The following is a 20,674-nucleotide window of genomic DNA, read 5'->3' as shown; positions in this document are numbered from 1 at the left end:
ACACTCCTAGAAAAAAAAAAACATCACTGCAGTAAGATTTTTATCCCAGGTACAGTGGCAGAGACTGTGTGGTCCCAGTCATTAAGGAGGCTGAAACAGGAGAACCAATTAAGCCTGGCAGTGGAGACTAGCCAACAACAAAGTCAGACTCTATTTCAAAAAATGTCAAAGATTCCAACTCAACAGCTCCACAATCTATTAATACATGGCCTTAAAATGGGAAACATTTAAGATACTAACTGAAGGGCTGGTGGTGAGTCAGTATTACAAAGAAACAAGCAAACAAATCAAAATAACAACCCATTTTCCCCTTACACCAAATACAATTTTTTTTTTTTTTGGATTTTGGAGACAGGGTTTCTCTGTAGCTTTTGGTTCCTGTCCTGGAACTAGCTCTTGCAGACCAGGCTGGCCTCGAACTCACAGAGATCCGCCTGCCTCTGCCTCCCGAGTGCTGGGATTAAAGGCATGCGCCACTACCGCCCGGCTCCAAATACATTTTTATATCAGTTTCATAATTATAATATTTAGTAAGTGAGTAACTTAGGCTGGAGATAAAGCTCAGCAGTAGAACACTACTAGGTTCAATCCTCAGCACTAAAAAAATTTTAACTCAGCTGCTGTATTTAACAATTTTTCAAATAATAGAAACTAGATTCTTTTAAATTGCACTTTCGCAGGTAACAGCATGCCACAATTGTTTTTCTTCAATTAAAATTAACTGTGAATTATCTCCAGGAAGAGGACTTCTTAATGAGAAGTATGAACATTATCACGGTACCCAGCACTGCCACACTGTGAATTAACAAAAGAGCACACCAATTTGTTATGCTTCACGAGTGACTACACACTGAGGAGAGGGCACACGAGGTGTGAACATGAGGACCTGAGGTGAGAACCCACACGAGGCTGGAAGTGGTAGTGTGTATCTGTAAACCCAGTTTGCCTATGGAAGGTAGAAAGTAGGCAGGAGAATCCCCAGTAGCTTACAGGCCTGCCAGCCTGGAGTGCAGTGATAAACAGACACTTTATCTCAAAGTGGAAGATGAAGAGAAACACTGAAGCTGTCTTCTGTACTAGCATATGTTAACAGGCATGTATGTACCCAACATACATGCATACATATACACCATAGGGCTTTTTAATTTTCTTTTATTGTCAGTTTTTATTTTTGTTTTTGCTCTTTTTTAAAATAACAGGAAATCCTGATGGGTTTGAACAAAAGAATATTCTTTGCACTGGACACACTCCAAACAATGACACTTATACCGACAAAAATCTAGAATTCAACGGGCGAAGACCAGAGTGAATTCATCTTACTCTGGTGGGGAAGTTACTGTATTATTAGGAAATATAATTCATAGGCTGAAAATATCACCAACACATATATAATAAAATACTATTTGACTTATAAAAAGAAAAAGGGAACTCCTATCATCTGCTACAAAGAAACGAGCCTAGAGAAAGTATGTTAAAGGAAGGCACAAAACAGTATACATCACACAATTCCGTTTGTATGTGGAATGTATAAAATCCAAACACACAGAATAGAGTTTGTTAAAATGGATCATTGGAGGCTGTAGTAGTAGGGACAAGTCTGGGGAGCAGAGAGGAAAGAAGCCAAGTCTGGCAAGTGTACAAAAGGCCAATTAAGTCAGGAAAAATAGCCATTTCACTGCCTAGCCATAGATAGCTAGATAAGATGTAGAATTTTGGCTTGCACAAGAAAGATTTTAACATCTTTACCTCCACAAGACAGCTCATCCTGAAGCAGAACTAGGTGCATGGGGCAAGAGCATCTTGTAGTACCATCTCCTTTTACAAGGCAAATATGGGAACAACCACCATTATCCTGGGCACAAGGGTGCTGTCCTGGAAAATAATGTAATTATCAAAATCAATGACTTATGAACCACAAACAATATTAAATATAAAATAAGTCCTGATTTTATTTCTATATAGTGTAATTCCACACTCTATCCCTATATAACCTATAACAGAATAATCTATGTATAACCACTGCATGGAAAAGGAGAAATAAGATAGGAGTCTTTATTGTCTGAGCTAGTTTTAAACTCTTAGGTTCAAGTGATCCTCTTATCTCAGCCTCTAAAAGTACTGAGATTACAAGTATGCACAACATCTAGTATGTTATGTAGATATGTATATTTCATCTTAAAACATTATAATAAAGGGCTGGGAGAAATGCTCCATGTAAGAGTCCTTGGCATAAGTGACATCCTGGGTTCAATCCTCAGCATAAACAGCAACAAAGCTAAATAATATGATGAATAAAACTATGAAAGAAATACAATGAATAAAACTTAGCTATGATAGGCTTATGTTAACTTTTTAGCTAAAAGATTAGCTGACCTTAATGCCGTATACCTATATTTCAGTACTTGGGAAGAAGAGGCAGGAGGAGCCCATAAGTTAAGTCCAGGACTGTTTACACAGCAAGTTCCAGGCCAGCCAGAACCACACAACAAGACCTGGTTTCAAAAAAGCCAAATAATAATTAATAAAATAATTTATAGAACTAGAAAAATTGCTAGGGGTGATTGTTGACACTTATATAGTTTTATTTTTAAAACTGAGACTTCTAAAGATTTTAACTGAGAACTTTTACTTCTAACAGATAAAATTATTTCACTTTTAAAAGCATATTTTAATACAGAATTTGTAGAAAATTAAAGTCAGTAGAAGGAAAAACCTGATGGTCACATGGAACTCAAACAGACAAAATTACCTGCTTATTCAACTGCCAAAGACAGTGTGATAAAGATCTAATTTCCTCTCACTTGGGTGAAGCAGAAAGACAGTAGGCGACTTTTCAAGATTTACTTCACAACCTGTACTTATGAAGTCACTGCTCTGAATTTTCTATTTAGCTTGGGTTACAAACAACCTGACCTTGGCTATTACAATATCATTATCATTATGCAATACAGCCCTCAATTATAATCTGTTTTCTATCAATAATATAGGTGCTACATCAATCTGTGTTGATATTGAGATTGTCAACTATTTACAAAGTAGATTTGAATATGTATCAACAAAGATAGTTCTCAGTCTTTCAAATATACAATGCTATCATTTATCTACTTGTCTGAAGACCAAACCCAGGGCCTGTGGGTACTAAGCAAGTGCTTTACCACTGAGCTACACCCCAGGTCTTAGTTTTATGGACACTAGGTCTAGGTAGATAGTCCAAGCTGGTTTTAAGCGCTCAATCTTCCTGCCTCCACCCCTTGAGTGCTAGGATTTCAGAAGTATACTACTTCACCTGCTCCATGATAATTTTGATAAACCAAAATCATACTGCTTATGTTATTAGAAAGTTCAATAAAGAAGAAAAATGATGTCAAAAAGCCACAGAACCATGTCTTGTTCTTACAACACACACAGTGCTCTTTGGCTGTCCACCTCACTTACTGTATTCGTGAAGGTTCAGCTCCTTTACTGCATGAATGTCACTCAACTGAGCGATTCGAGCCTGGACCTTGGTTCTTCCTTCTCGACCAGTCATGTCAATTTTTTCAATCATTTGCTGCTGCTTATCAATCCAATAGAGCCAGTTTTCAAACACGGTCAGACCCACAGGCTGCAAGATATTAGAGTCTTCTAGCACTATCCTGTTGGCACCTTGGAAAAGGAAAACATTCAACAGCAATGATTTGTGTAGCCAAATCCCACTTTCAACAGTTATCCAATGGATACCAAGTAGATCCTAAAGGTATGGAAAATACAAGTGCTGCACCACAAGACTTAAATGCACCAGAAAACGGTGCTAACCCAGACACGTGCATCAAGGGATTAATCCCCAACACAAGGGATTTTCCTGTTATGAAATGCAGCAAAGATCTTGGGACAGCCGGTTCAATTTGTTTTTAGCAGAATCCATTTTTGAATTACATTTTATGAAAAACTAACACAATAAAGCAGATGAAAACAATGCTTGTCTGGGTGAAGCAGTGGAGGTAAGGCCAGGGTTCTGTGGTTCGTATCTACCGCTTTCTGAAAACATCTGAGACATCAAAAAACAACGCCACTCTCACTCTACCTGGCTTCTCAGAACACACAAAGTCCGCCAGACACACAGGTTATGGACTAATCCTATAAAATCCTGGACTCGATGCCCAAGAACAGTGATACAAAGAAAGGGAGATTAGCTTCTGGATGATGTACTATTACTGAAGCATGCACAGTAATTCTTGGTTGTCATCCATGCTCTCAGAGGATCTCAGAACATATCCTCTGAGGAAAAAGGAGGACCATCTACAACATCAAAAGTTTTATGCAATATAACTCAGAGATGTGTAAGAATTCCGTGTGTGTGTGTGTGTGTGTGTGTGTGTGAGAGAGAGAGAGAGAGAGAGAGAGAGAGAGAGAGAGAGAGAGAGAGAGAGAGAGAGAGAGAGAGAGAGAGAGAAACACTGAGGACTGAACCCAAGGCCTTGCTTATGCTAGGCAAGTGCTCTAGCACTTAGCTACATGATTCCTAGAACCCAAATGGCACCTCATTCATCTGTAACCCCAGTCACAGGGTATCCAGTACCTCATTTGGCCTCCGTAGGTACCAGGTACACATGTGCTACACAGACATGCATTCAGGCAAAACCTATTTTTTTTAACTTATGTCTCAAAACAGTGGAAAGGACAGATTATCTAGTCAATAATGCTGACTAAGTAGACAAAACTGCAAGGTTTCTTGTCTTATCAGCAAACGGAGGCTCTATGAATCTGTAAACAAAGTCCAAGATGACTACAGACAAAAACTCCACTAAACAAAGCCAAGGTTGGTTAACAGGCAGATTCTCCGTCACCATAAATGCACCTTAATAGTGAATTCATATTTTGAATACACAAAATTTTTTTTAGAAATTCAGAGTGGAAATGGAAGATGGGTACAGTGGTATATAACCACAATCTCTGGGGTTCAGGGGCACAAGCAGGAAGGGACAGCTCAAGTTTTTGGCCAGTGTGGTCAACAGAGCAAGGCTTTCTTTAAAAGAACGGGTGAGACAGCAAGAAACAGGGAAATGCAAACTATCAATCAATGCAAAGAAGTTTTGTTCAATTTCAATAAATAAGGTAAAGAATTGCTAATATGATGTACATTTTAAGCTACTGGACTTGTAAAAACCTCCAACACTACCATGTGCTAGAGAGACAATTCTCATACAATGTTGATGGGTTCTTTAGACTGGTTTACTACTTGGAGAGAATCCACACTTGTCTCTATATATCAGTACAAGTGTGTGTGCTATTTATTGTCTATATTGCATAGAAATTTCACCACTACTTTTAGGCCACAGGAAGGTTCATGCAGCACTGTGGGGATTGGTTGGCTTTTGTTTTGTTTTTGATACAGGTTCTTAAAATTAGTCCAGACAGGTCTCAAAATAAGAACCTTCCCACTTCTGTTTCCAAGTGCTGAAATTATAAGCAGTTAATCACAACTTCTTTGAGTGGCATTGACAGTCCATATACTGACATGCTACAATGTACTTTCTCCATGAAAGACTATCACAAATAATGCTCAGTGGTGACTCTTAGTATTTCTGTGAGACAATCATCCAGAAGAGAAATGGCCAAATCAAAGGTTCTAAGTTCCATTACCACCCTTAGGAGAGTATGTTATTTTTACCATCCTGGCAAGTGCTGGGCATAATAAACCTTAACATATTTTCACCACTCTGATCAAAACAAATAATTTATTTCAGTTTTATTTTCCTGGTCTCTAATGAGGCCATACATAAACCAGACACCACTGAATTATGACAGAAGAGGTGACTATGATTACAAACAAGACCACAGAGAAGCAAAGGGTTAAAGTGAAGACTTTGTTAAGGGTGATCAGGTTTTTCCTAAAGTGAGAATACTCTGAAGACTTAAGAAGAAACATTAGGAAACACACTTCAGAACACTGTCTGCATATGGAAAAGTGTTTCTGAAAGTTTACGACATGGAAAAAGGAGCAAAGAGACCAACCATAGGCTAGAGTTCAGAGAGAACAGAATGTAAAAGTAGAGCAGAAGAATTAGTAAAAAACGAAAAAAAAAATCCATAATTTTCAGAACACTAAAACTGCTGAATACTTAGAGAATGAGGGAAGTAATATCAAAGATCTCCCCTACTAACATAATGTAGAATATAAAGAATAAAATTATAATCATGCATAAAAATAACAAAAGAAAAATACAAATTCACAGTAGTGAAATCATCTTAAAACTCAAATCAAAATACAGAAACTGTTTTGGGGTACCTGAGAGATCACTGCTTTCAATTCGCCGAAGATCTGAATCAGCCCAGAAGAGCTTGCCCAGCCTGCTATCAAGTGCCAAAGCAATTGGTTTACTTAAGCCACTGAAAAAGAGGACCTCCCGTTCTGTTCCATCCAAAGCAGCCCGTTCAATTTTAGGAGATCTTTCCTGAAGATTGGTAAAATACATATACCTGAAGGTAATAGGAGAAAATAAAAAAAGTACTGAAGAATCAAGACAAATTGAGGGTACTAAGAAGTTTTCAGAGTCAAATTTCACAGATTTAAAAAAAGAAAAATCAATATCCAGAGAGATCTAGTTATAAAATTTTAAAGCATTTCTCCAATTCAGCATTTTAATTACTAGTGAGACACACAAATCATTTATAAGTTTCACCCCTTTTCTGTAACTCTAGACATAAGCCATTTCCTTGTTATTAATACCTTTATCATCTACTGAGATACAACTGAACACTGGATTTTTTTAATCAAATGCAAAATTCTATTAAATAAAAGACATATTTATTAGTTATTTACAACGTAGCTGAAGGTTTAGTAATAACTATGTAACTGGAAAGGAATAAACATGAGTAAAGAGACACAGAGTGAACCCTGAGATTCCAGAAGTGGGAGGATCATATCTGGCTGGGGTATGAAAGAGGTCAAGAAAAGCTAAGTACACAGAAGATGTGGCAGTGAAAAGGTGGTGCAGGAGAATTGTCTGTATTCTGCCAATCATGTATTTTAATAAAACGCTGGTTGGCCAGGCAGGAAGTATAGGTGGGGTGATGAGAACAGGAGAATGCTGGAAAGGAGAAAGCCCATTCCCCCCAGTCCTGCCCAGAACACCAAAGAAGCAACATGTGACATACCCCACTGAAAAAGGTACTGAGCCACATGGCTAACATAAGAATAATGGGTTAATACAAGCTACAAGAGCCAATAAGAAGACTGAGCTAATGGGCCAATCAGCTTTATAACTTACAGGGATCTCTGTGTGATTTTCTTTGGGGCTTGCTGGCTTTTGGGGGAATCCGGGCACAGCAGAAACCCAAACAAGCAGGTTCCTTCTTGTTACAAAATGGTCCTGGGGTATGGGTGGGATTTAGAACTAAACCAATTAAAGAACTCTAGGCAGTAAAATCAGAAAAAGCATAAGAAAATGCAGGGCCAAGCACATGGGAAACATTATGTGGAGTTGTTAGCTGGAGCAGGGAGGACAGAGAGGCATCAGAGGCGAGAGTCTCTGCCTACAGCTTCTGTAACGCACCCTTTCTCGGGGTTCACCACAATGGCTCGAGGTCTGTCTTGCTCGCCTTTTAGAACCACTCCAATTGATCGGCCATCTAATCTTGTCACATCAATGACATTGGTAGCTTCACAGGTCCAGTAGATATAACGGCTATAGATATCAATGCTGAGGTCATAGGGCTGTATTTCCAGGTTCTGATTTGGAACTGAGCTTACAACTACAGTAAAACCCTAAAGAAAGAGAAACACACAAATTAGATTCCACACCAGACAACTACAAGGCCATGAACACAACTCTTAACTTGTGTGGTCACACCTCAGAAGGGTATCTGGTCTTTGGGGACATTTCTTAAAGACAGGGTTTTATGAGTGATGTACCTGCCTGTTAACATACATTTCAAATATCCCCTTGGGCTATTTTATGGAGCAGAAGATGCTGAAGACAGCATAGATAGTCCAGGAACCTGACAATGTTTTGACCAGAGGGGGGTAACAGTTTTTCCCCATAAACACCTGTGACTCCAATCACAATGTGGAGACACCTCTAGAGCAGTAGCTCTCAACTAAGCAACACTGCATCCACAGGCACTGAGAATATCCAGAGATATTTCAGTATTGAGATGTGAAAAACCTACTACTGCCAACTACTGGGTGAAGACCAAGAATGTTTCTATTATCCTGAAGTCCATATTTAGGGCAGCCCTCCTAGAAACTATTTGGACACAGGGTCTTACTCTATAGGCCAGGAGCTTCCATTTTTAAGCTTCATGCTAGGACTACTGCCTGACTACAAATTAATAATAGTAATAGTAGTAGTAATTCTTTCTTACAAAGTCAACCAAAAGTAGATTTGTCTATTTTGTCCAAATAAATTTTATTTCATTTACTAGGTTTCTGAGTTAGTATAGTGTTTTTAAAAGTTACTTAATTTATTTGCTGTATTTTTGGCTGTATAATTCTCCCTACCAGTTATGTGTCACTAGTACTGGCCTAGGTAGTACAAGGTACAGCTGGAGTATAAAGTATGACCTCATTGTTAAATGATCCCTCAGCACTCCTATATCTACCACCTTCCTTGTTCTTTACTGTAAGGTAAGACAGCAAAATAGAGTAATATTTCCCCTGAATTTTAACATTCAAAATCCAATTTAACATCTTTGCCACAAGGATACAACAGACAGCTATTGTAACCTTAAGTTTATACTTACTGGCCCCAGGAAGAAGGAATTACAACTAAAAGTACTGAAATCCATGGTGGTACATAGGCACGGTTAAGATTGGTAGTTTTGTCATTCTTATCCCCAACTCCCCAAATAGAAAATAAAAAAAATAAAATCATAAAAAATATCAACACATGGTTGATATTTTTAATTTTACTAAGATTATCCTGTTTCTTAATCAATGAGTCTGGTAAATAAAAGATAGTAAGTGATATAACTATTATCTATAAAAATCCCTACCATTAAACACATAGGAGCTTTATGCCTTGCATTCTGTTCACCAAAAACATTCCTAAGATTTCTAGTGAGTGATAGAGCTGGGACCAGAACAAAGGCCTACTTGATTTTAACACATGTACTATTCTGCATACAAGGGATAATGAAGAAAAAAAAATGGCACGAATGGACGTGACCAATGGTGGAAAAGTCATTAATGACCTCACTTTCCTGATAAAATTTCCAACCTGATGCCATCATCAAATAATAATAATGTAAGTAGAATACAGGTATTTTGGATAGTAAAAAAAGTACTATCCCTAGATTTCCATGTCCCCTGTAGACAGATAAAGCAGTGTGGATGGTTAGAGCAATTCTAGTCAGAAATGGACTCCAGATTAAGTCTCAGTTACCTGACCACCGTCTTCTTGTGCCTTTCGGATCATGTTTTGTCGAGAGTCAATCCAGTAGAGCTGCTTGTCCAAAGGGTCATAATCAATGGCCCTGACATTCCGAAGGCTGTGTATGGGAAGGATGATGTCAGGACTCTGCTGTTCATCAATCACCATGCGGTTAATGGCACTCTTCTGACTGAAGAGCAGGAAGGTAGTAGGAGCTTAAAAGAGAAAGAGCAAGTCTGAAATACAGTGACTCTGGTCTTCACCACCCCAAGGTTTGATGAGCCTATTCCATGCATCTCCAGCAGAACAACAAATTAACACTGAGTGGAGACACCTTTGGCACACCTACTGAAACTTCCTCCAGAGTGAGAATAATCAGTACTCTGGTTATAAAGCCAGTTACAAATTGTTTCCTGTTCACGGGGCCCTGCATTTCTTATTGCTTTCTTTAGTTTTATTGCCCAGAGTTCTCGCATTGGTTTAGTTCTAAATCCCACCCATCCCCAGGACCATTTCCCTGTGGCACCTCTGTGCAGCTTCCCTTGAGCTCGTCCACTCCCACCCAGACGGGGTTCTCCTACCTCTGGAATCCAGTGCTCACTCTGTCTCTTTAGCAATGCTCACTCCTTTCCAGTTGGCCCCTTAACTATTTTTCAGTTACACAGTACTAGATCTTCATGCCTTACATACGTACTAGATCTTTGACTCCATTGTAAATAATATGTATTCTTTCATTTAATAGAGCTCTTTATTTGATAAAAAAAAGGTTCAATGCTCAGTTGCATCTGAATAGATAAGGGTAACGTTAGCCGGGAAATGGCTTACTTCCAGAGTTACAGAAAAGAGATAAAACCTATAAATGATTTGTGTCTCATTTTTATTAATTAAAATGGTTAATTGGAGAAATACTTTAAAATTTTGTTGCTAGAACTCTGTGGGCATTGATTTTTGCATCATCCAGCCTATTTTCCTGTCTTACAGAAATAACAGATCTTATTTTTAATGAATCATTTGATAAAGACATAAGAAGTTATAGATTTCATTTGCAGAGGAAGGAAATAAAAATGATCAAAAAAGCTAACAATAAATGCTTAGGTGGGATGCAGCTCAAGAGAGGAGACTTGCCTAGCCTACACAAGGCCCTATGTTCAAGTCCCAACATGCAGTTAGAAAAGATAGACACTTTTACATTCATCTACAATATTGAAAACAGTATTAAGGTCAGATGTAGTGGCTCTTGCCTCAAATCTGAGAGCTGTAAAAAATAAGTCAGAAGGGTCACTGCATATGTGAGGCTGGACAGTGTAAGAAGGCATCTATAAGCCAAGAACAAAAAACAGGAGCTGGAAAAATGGCTTAGTGGTTAAAAGTGCCTGCTGTTCTTGTAAAGGATGCCAGTTCAGTTCCCAGAACTCACAAGGCAGATCACAAGTATCCGTTACCCCAATTCCAGGGGAACTAACATCCTTTTGTGACCTCCATGCGCACCAGGCAGGTACAAAACACACACACACACACGCACGCACGCACGTAAACATTCATACACATATAAAATAAAGTTAAAAAAAAGAAAAAAAAACAGTAAGGGGAGGGAACTGGGATTGGTATGTAAAATGAGGAAAGTAGTGGTTTTTTAAAATTAATTAATTTAAAAAACAGCAAGCATTTATTTATAGCTTCACTAAAAAATGTTCTATTTCCATGATAAGATAATACTCAATTCATAAAACTAGAAAGTGTACCAAGACAACACTTCCCTTTCCCAGGGATGAGCCTCTCATTATTTTGTGGTCATCTTCAATTCAGGAAAACATCTGAGAAGTAGAGAGGCAGGAGCCTACTGAGTGATTTCATGGCTAGCCTGAGTTATATGATAAGAACCTATCTTCAAAACAAACAAACATGACATTTGGGTGTATCACCAACAACAGGAAAACCTAAAAGCATTTTAAAATCCTAATTAAAATACAGCCCACCCCCATTATTGATAAAGACAGTTTATCAGTACCAGATCCTTTATGTACTGTATTTTTCTCTATACATATACATCTATCATAAAACTTAATTGAGGGTCTGGAGAGATGGTTCACTGGTTCAGAGCAATTGTTGTGATCCAGGAAATAAAAGTGAAGTATCTGCCTACAACTGTTGCTCTTGCTGCAGTACCAGGTTCAATACCTAGTACCCACATGGTGGCTCACAGCTTTCTCTAACTTGAATTCCAGAGGATCCAATGCCCTTTTCCTATCCCCATGAGCACCAGGTACACCTGTGATCGACATGCATATATGCAGGCAAACAGGGCAATAAGAAAAAAATATAATAATATGCCATAATATAATTGCCACTTTTAGCCGGGCGGTGGTGGTGCATGCCTTTAATCCCAGCACTTGCGAGGCAGAGGCAGGTAGATCTCTGGGAGTTCGAGGCCAACCTGGTCTATAAGAGTTAGTTCCAGGACAGGTTCCAAAAGCTACAGAGAAACCCTATCCCCAAAAAAAAATAAAAAATAAAAAAATGCCACTCTTACTACTTTTCACTTTGGGAAAAGTACGAAGGAGAATTACCATCACCTGAATACAAGTATTCAGGATACTGTGACAGCTGATATCACAGCAGAGATGGCTGCTAAGAGCGACCAGGAGGAGAGCACATACAGAGTCGAAGCACTAGATAAAGAAATGATTCAAATCCTGGGTAGGACTGAAATAAATTACACTGTGCTATTCAGAACCACATGCAATTTAAAGCTTATGCATTACTTCTGGAATTTTCCATACATTATTTCCAGATGGAGGCTGACTACAGGTAATGGAAACCACAGGGGGAAAAAACAGCAGTGGGGGAGGGGTGTTTATAGTTTATATTCATAAATTTGATAATGATACTTTATTTTCTTGGTGCTCAGCTATTACCTAAACCCAGCAGAAACATGCCCTTTTCAAGGATGTAAACACAGGAGGCCATGCCTGAATCCTTGCCTGACCCCCAATCTCCATGGCTCTTACTTGAGGCTGGGGGCTTACTTTACATTCTTGGAACTCACTGGCACTGACAAAGAAACCTGACACTTGAAACACTGCATCTCTGTTAGCTCCTCATTACCTAGAGGTCCACACCCAGCTTAGAAGACTCAGGAAGTACCCAGTCTACTAGAAATCTCTATCACACATGGACCTAACAACCATGAACAATTTCAGTAGAGTTCAACTCTAAGAACACACTTTAGAAGGCTCAGCAAGGCAGAGGCACTTGTCACTAAACTTTGTGGTTCAAGTTCCAGGTCTAGGACCTACATGTACATGGTAAAGGGAGAGTCAAGTTCTTCAAGTTGTTTTCTGATCTCCACATGGATGCCATGGGATAAGCGTGTAGTGTGTGCACACGCACACACACACAATTAAACTGAAGTGTAATTAAAAGTTTTAATTAAAAAATTAACAATTATAAATGGTGAAATATTTCTAAAAGTCTAAACCTACCCTCTAATCCTCACCCACACTCTCACATCTCCTATATTAAGTTATTAAAACAAACAAACAAACAAACAAAACCTAAGCAGAGTGGTACATTCCTGTAATCCGAGCACGTGAGAGGCTGAGGCAGGAGGATGAAAAGCTCAAGAGCTTTAAGCCAGCATAGGACATCCTTTCTCAAAATAAAATAAGCCACTGAGTTCTCCTACTCTTTCCTAGTATGCAGTCCCACAATGAAACAACATGCAGAAGCTGGAAGTGTAAGCCAGAGGCCATTTTCAGCTGTTTCCTGATATCCAGCATTCACCAATAAGCTAAAGGAAGGTGCTGCTTTTAGGTAGGAACAGGATAATCTTCGAGGCCAAGCTACCAAATATGAGTGTGTCATCCATGGTACCAAAAGCACTGAGTAAGGACAGATATGCAACCTTCACTGTATGAGCCAAATTATGCATCTGGGGGACTCAATCTGTCCAGAGGAAACATCATTCCCCAATTTATACAAGGGATATATAAAGGGCCACTTCAGCACCAAGGATAAGTCTGTAAAATCTAGCTTCTTGTTTTCTCTCTCAATGTCCGTATCCACTCTTTCACCATAATGCCCTCCTGAGTAACCTATCGAGTCAGATGTGGACATCCTGATAGCTCATTTCCTCACTTCCTTCAAGTCTTGACTAAATATCACTTTAGTATGGAGTTCCCGGTAACCCTATTAACAGTGCAATCTCAGCCATCACATTTCTTCCTTTTCTGCATAACACTTACACCATCTAGCCCTGATATTGTTCACCTTAACAGTTCCAGGGAAATGTAATCCTTGTGAAAACAGGCATTTCTGTCTATTTAATTCATTGTTATTATTTTCCACTGGTTAAAATAAGACCCAGCAGGTAGAGTATGTTTAATACACATTAAAGAATAAAAATATTATGTAAAGAAACAAACACTGAAAAGACAATTCTGTAGCTGTGATTTTGTAAGTAAAAGAATAAAATTAGAGGAAGGAAAGAAAAGAAATATGTATTTGTTAAAAAAAACTCCAACACACCATACATCATACTGGATGCTATTTAACTGCTATTTTAACAACATGCCACACATCACACAGAATGCAATTTAATCCCTATACTCCAACACATCATATAGAATGCTATCTAACCCCTATATTATCAACATGTCACACATACAGAATGCCTATATTATCAGCATGTCACATGTCACACAGAATGTCACTTAATCCCTACATTATCAACACATCAGTCACACAGAATATCATTTAATCTCCATATCCCAATACATCACATCACACAGAATGCCATTTAATTTCTATATTCCAAAATGTCACACAGAATGCCATTCAATTCCTACACCACCATTTTATAGGTGAGCAAACAGGAAAGTTAAACATTTTCTCAGGATCACAAAAGCTACCGAGTGGAAGGTCAAACTTTCTTCTAAGAACTGCCTTATTTCTTCACTAATTTATTTAACAGTAATATTGAGTGTTTACCATATACCAGAAGCACCTCAGATACCTCAGTGAAGAGAACAGAAACAAAGCTGCTGCGTCGTGGGATACATAGTAAACAATAAGTATAACAAAGGAAGTAACAGTATATAAACAGTCGATTGTATAAATTATACACAAACTGTTCTAAGTGCTATTGGAAAGGCAGCTGTGGGACTCCAGCAATGATCCTGGTGGAAGTTTTTTCCCTTGTAAGTGCTGCAGACTGGGTCTTGCTACACACATCTTAATTAAGCAAAGACTTAGAAATGAAGGGTGGGCATGCAAAGATTGGTGTGAAGAACATGCAAAGCAGATGAAATGGGACTGATCTGAATATTTGAACCCAGAAATGAGACCAGTTTGTCTGTTACAGAGAAAGCAAATTAAAGACTAGTAGAAACTGGGGTTAGAGAAGGAACTGGGGTATGTAGGATAAAGACGCAGCTATGAAGTGAGATTAAAAGAAGCTGTTGTGAAATGAGGGATATTGCTCATGTTGAGCCTTGAAGGCCTTATAACAGTCAGGGGTTTTATACTGCATGAGATAGAGAGCACTGGAACATTTGAGACCAGAGACAAGCTGGTCTTAACTGGCTCTTAAAATCATTCAAGATGCAAATTAAACAATGTTGGAATATTTTTGAAAGCAAGAACTTATGAATCAAGTTCCTCATAATACATGGAATCTAATACAACTCCATGCAACAATACAGAATATTCATTTAAAAAAAAAGCACACAAGAAGCCTTGACACACAGTGACTGCACCAGATAGTCAAACAGATATTAGGGGCACTCAACCTGATTCCCCATGGTGTTCACTCACCAACCAACCAACCAACAGGCCATGTGCAGTTACATGCCCATTAATCTCAGGATGTCTTGCCATATCCCTCATGTCTATTCTCTGCTGTGGAATTATGCTCTTGTACACTGTAAAGTCCAGTGGACTCCAGTTGTCTTTCCCCATCCCTTCTCTGAGCTTACTCTCTTCATGGTCTGCAAGACTACCTTTGGCCACAATAGACAGAAACTATTTAAAAGATGGATGCTATCTTTAAGACCTCATCTAACCTCTTAGCAAGGTCAGCAACTCTTGTTTAAAACAGTCTTATCTCTTGCAGCTTTTCTTAGTTCTCCGGCTATGCCAGTTCTCAGTACTCTCTGCAAACTTGTCCTTCTAAACCAGTTCTTTTGGCTGTCAGGTCCCGTCCCGTCTTTTCTCTCTATAAGGTATTTCAAACTATGGCCCACAGATCAAACCTGGTCTGCTGCCCCTTTCTGTAATACTGTCTTTGGCTGCTGTCATGCTACAGTGGACAGACCTAAAAGGTGTTAACAGAGCCTACATGCATGCCCTACATGCCGAAAATTTGCTATCTAGTTCTTCCCAAGTCTGCTAGGCCCAGCATTCAGCTCTCCCTGCAGTTAACCTCAGGTAAATACCTGCAGCTCTGAAACACATGCCTTCAGCCTTACCACTTCCCTCTGACACTTGGAAACCATCTTTGCTTTCCTGCATCTCTCTTCTTCTCTATACCACACTCACTTCCGAGATCTAGTCTAACTCCAAAGCACACCCAGAGTCCATGAGCATCTCTCCATCACCACCCATCATCACTGTACCAGCAGCCCAGGTCTTCCCAGAGCTACATCACTTTTCATGCACCGATGTCATATATCTTATTGAATTCTCACAGCAACTTTAGTTAAACCGAAACTTAAAAATGATTTGCATAAAGAAAAAAACAATGTGTGGGAATCTCTAAAGTATAATCTCTTAATTATAATCTATGTTCTTTCTCCATAATTGAAGTCTACTTCAGAATAGATCAAATCCTTCCCTATATGATTCAGATACATTTCTTCAGATAACAACAAAGTAATTTCACTAGTTAATTATATCTAAAATCACACCAAGCTGTTACTTTCTTCCAAACCAATAGTCTCCTGGCTCCCAAGACTGCCTGATCTAATTTCTCTATGTATCTCTTAATCATTTACTAATTTTCTTATCTAACCTTCAAGATATGGGTCTCCATAGATACTTAAGTCATATACCAGGTTTTCTGTGGCCAACAATATTGTGACATGCTTTGTTGTTAGTACCATGTGTATTCATTTTTAATGTTGAAATTTTTTGTTAACTTTTAAAAAGATATTGTGCTGGCATGAATAGAAATGGTCCCCCACAGGCTCACAGATTTGAATGCTTGGTCACCAGAGAGTAGCACTATTAGGAGGTGCAATCTTGGTGAAGTAGGTGTGGCCATGTTGAAGAAACTGTGTCACTCAGAGGGGGGCTTTCCAGTTTCAAATGCTCAAGCTGGACCCAGTGGGTCTAGATGTAGAACTCTCGGCTACCTCACCAGCACCATGTCTGCATGTGTGGTGCCATGCTTTCTACCATGGTGATAATGCATTCAACCTCTGAAACTGTAAGGCTGCCCCAATTAAATGTTCTTCCTTTATAAGAGTTGCCATGGTCATGGTGTCTCTTCACAGAAATAGAACTTTGACTAAGACATAGGGCCATCCCTCCCTCTTATCATTACAAATTCTGAACCATAATCACCATCAGGTGAGAAGATCTGGAATCAGACAGTGACTATGTACTATGCTGGCATGGGAACCATCCTCATCTGTTAAACTTCTTCATATGAATTTCCTGTATGGCTTCATAGACAATAAAAATGCTTATATTTGTCCTGTTTTATGTACTTCAAAGAAGTATGTTTTAGGATTCTCTTTGTTCTACTTGTATTCCTTTATGGATAAACAAGCATTATGTATTAACACATGTGTTTCTCTCACACTACACATTTTTCACTAAATACTTAACGCTCAAAAGTAAAAGACAACACTTCTTTGAAATTAAGTTCTATCATGAATTAAGTGACAAAACTTGTATGTCTTTTGTATGCCAACTATTTCATAGCAGCATTATTTGTAATAGCCAGAACCTGAAAACAACCTAGATGCCCCTCAAATGAAGAAAGGATAAAGAAATGTGATACATTTACTACACAATGGAATACTACTCGGTGGGAAAAAACAACAAACAAACAAAAACAACATCTTGAAATTTGCAGGCAAATGGATGGAACTAGAATAAACCACCCTGAGTGAGGTAACCCAGACCCAGAAAGACAAACACTGTATGTACTCACTCATAAGTGGATATCACAGACATAAAGCAAAGGATAACCAGGCTACAGTCCACAACCTCAGAGAAGCTAGGTAAAATGGAAGGACATACGTGGAGGGCCCAGGAAAGGGAAATAGTTAGGATCTACTGGGTAAACTGGGAGGGGGAGTAGCAGAGAAGAGATGGGGGATGGGAATATAAAGGGTCGAGATGGCCAAGTTGGGGGAAGGACAGAGGGGGGGAGCAATGAAAGATATATCTTGATAGAGGGAGTCATTATGGAGTTAGGGAGAGACGAGGTACTAAGGAAATTCCCAGGAATCCACAAGGATCACCCCAGTTAAGACTCCTAGCAATAGCAGTGAGGGTGCCTGAAATGGCCTCCCCCTATAAGCAGATTAGTGACTTCATCATGGAACCTGTATCCAGTAGCTGATGGAAGAAGATACATACATTGATCTACAGCCAAGCACAGGGCTGAGCTCCTGGAACTTAGATGAAGAGAGAGAGGAGGGATCATGTGAGCAAGGGGGTAGGGTCAAGATAATGACTGGAAAAACCAGAGACAGCTGACCCAAGCTAATAGGTGCTCAAAGACTCTGGCCTGACAGTTAGGAATCCTGCATGGGACCGAACTAAATCCTCTGAATGTGGGTGGCAGTTTTGTGGCTTGATCTATTGGGGGGGGGCTTGGCAGTGGGATCAGTACATATCTTGGGTGCATCAGCTGGTTTTTTGGAGTCAATTCTATGGTGCTCAGCTTGGTCCTGCCTCAACTTGGTATACCAGAGTTCACTGACTCCCCAGGGGAGGCCTTACTCCCTCTGAGGACTGAATGAGGGGTGGAGTAGAATGGGGAGTGGGAGGAGTGGGGGAAGGGGAGAGGGAACTGAGGTTAGTACGTAAATTTTAAAAATTTAAGTAAAAAAAAAACCAAAACTTGTATGTCTTCCATTAGTCTTCCTTTTTAATTACCAACATTTTACTCTTTTGGACGATTCTCAAAATGCTGCTTTCTCTTCTAGTTCTAGCTGCCTCTGGAAGATACTATAGCTTACCACTACAGGTTCTGTTGTCAGCATTCAGGGAGTAGTGGGCAGGGCATCCACACACAAAACCTCCAACTGGTACAGCCAAGCAGAGGTGGGAGCAGTGCCCGTTGCTGGAGGCACATTCATTCCACCCTGCCTGCCGAGAGGAGTGAAAGACAAGGATGTCCATCACATAATCCAAATGGCCCTGGATGATGGTGCGGTTTTGGCCACTGGTTTTGTTGGCTCGTTCAATGCTGCGTCGGCTCCAGTCGGTCCAGTAGATGTAATCTTGGTACTGAGTTAAGCCAAAAGGATGAGGCAAATCATCTGCTATAACTTCACGGTTGAGTCCTGTTTTGGGAAAGTCAGTGGCAAGGGAGAGCCACAGAAATGAAGCATGTGAGGAACAAGTGTCTTCTGATGGGAGGGGAAGGTAACACATGAAACATTATATTTGTAAGCAATTTAAAATAGGACAATTCATAAAAGCAATTCTAAAACCAGATCAGGCTTCTGAAATGAATCTACAGTTTGACCTCCCTACCTCAAATCATATCCCAGCTATAAATCAACGTTTTTCAATTCCTGTGGTCCATTTTGATTTTCATTTAATTTACTCTACATGCGAACTTAACAGTTCCGTATTTCATTCTCCCACAAAAAGATGGGGGAAAATAAATTACACACACACACACACACACACACACACACACACACACACACACACACTTCAGGAGTATCTCTTCCAAAGTATCAGTACAGATCCAACAGAAATGACACTTTGCACAGCAAATAACATAAATCCGGGTCACTAGGCGACTATTATTATTAATTGTTATTGCAATTCTAGAACAGCAGAAGAAGCTAGCTCCTGACATGAAGTGGCAGCCACTGCCTTCTACTTAAATACAGCAGCTAAGGAGAAACCGTGAACTTACCAAGCATATTTGAAGACTCTATTAAGTTAGTGTCCAGGTCTGTCCAGTAGAGCCGCCTTTTAGCATAATCGATAGTGAGACCATTTGCTCGCCCCACATTTGGAACTAATGTAGTGCGTTCACTTCCATCCATAGCAGCTCTGTCAATCTTGGGCTTTCCACCCCATTCAGTCCAATACATAAATCTGGGTTCAAAACAATGAAAATTTAATAGTTCATATTTGATTTTCTGGAGAAAAAAGGTCATATTCATGTATAGTAACACAATAAACTTGAAGAAAATATAGAGTAACTTAAAAAATGGATAAAACAATGTCATTGCTATGATTCTTTCAAGTATTTAATCATTTCCAATTAACATATTTCTCGCATTCCACAAAAGGTATAAGTCATGTAGAGCACTCCTTAGTCCCCCAATCAATCTGCTCCACTCAGATGTAGGAACTGAAAACAAGTCAATCATTTCTTTGCTGCAGCATTAACATTTATAAAACTAGTTTTAAGAAAAGGATTAATGGTTTGGTTTAAGAATCTGGTTCACTTCACTAAAAATATCTTTCTGTATTTCTGAATGCAAACAACTTAAAAATTTTAAATACCACATTAAGTTCACCATTAGGCCTTTGTTTATCTAGTTGGGAGGCAATATAAAGGACAGCTTCTCTGTATACCACAAGTTTCAATTCTCTTAATTTTTAGATGTCTTGACTGCTACATGAAAACATGCTGATTCCTATAATAATAATGACCACCTAACTCTGAAAAAATGTAATGTGTTAGCCATAATGTCATTGATTTTCTAAGTTTACAATAAAGATTATACTAGCTGGCCCACTTTAAATTAATGGGTATCCTAAAATGCAACTTTCAGGGGCAAGGACTTGGGCTGAATTACAAACAACATTTATACAAATACAGACACACACAGACATACACAGATAAAATGAACTGTACTTTCTAAAAATACATAGTAAACCCCCACCTGTGAGGGATATATTCTAATACATCCCCCATACTATATATCTGAAACTACAACAGTAACCTGTTACAGTAACATAAACAATGTTAATTTCTATACCCACTTATACAAAGTTTAATGTATAAATTTGTTTCCAAAAAATTAACAACTAATAAAAAACCAAAAATACATAGCATAATAAAAGCAATTTAAAACTTATGATCTTCTCATGTCTTGAAAGTTTTATTCAGTATT

The 20,674-nt window shown here is 38.9% G+C and overlaps 1 protein-coding gene across 1 annotated transcript in view; it reads right to left on the bottom strand.

The window, feature by feature from the left end:
• The window catches only part of Lrp6 (LDL receptor related protein 6), a 125,139-nt gene that overhangs the window by 19,154 nt on the left and 85,311 nt on the right, over nt 1-20,674 (bottom strand). Inside the window, exons 11-17 of the mRNA XM_075982513.1 lie at nt 19,462-19,646; nt 18,548-18,874; nt 9,366-9,568; nt 7,536-7,747; nt 6,269-6,459; nt 3,436-3,645; nt 1,747-1,872 (exon numbers count right to left, since the gene is read on the bottom strand). Coding sequence (XP_075838628.1) covers nt 1,747-1,872; nt 3,436-3,645; nt 6,269-6,459; nt 7,536-7,747; nt 9,366-9,568; nt 18,548-18,874; nt 19,462-19,646 — 1,454 coding nt within the window. The remainder of the gene's footprint in view (nt 1-1,746; nt 1,873-3,435; nt 3,646-6,268; nt 6,460-7,535; nt 7,748-9,365; nt 9,569-18,547; nt 18,875-19,461; nt 19,647-20,674) is intronic.

Source organism: Microtus pennsylvanicus, chromosome 8 (assembly GCF_037038515.1).
Source record: "Microtus pennsylvanicus isolate mMicPen1 chromosome 8, mMicPen1.hap1, whole genome shotgun sequence".
Classification (NCBI taxonomy): domain Eukaryota; kingdom Metazoa; phylum Chordata; class Mammalia; order Rodentia; family Cricetidae; genus Microtus; species Microtus pennsylvanicus.
The sequence above is the reverse complement of the archived record's forward strand: the minus strand, read 5'-3'. Positions and strand labels throughout refer to the sequence as shown.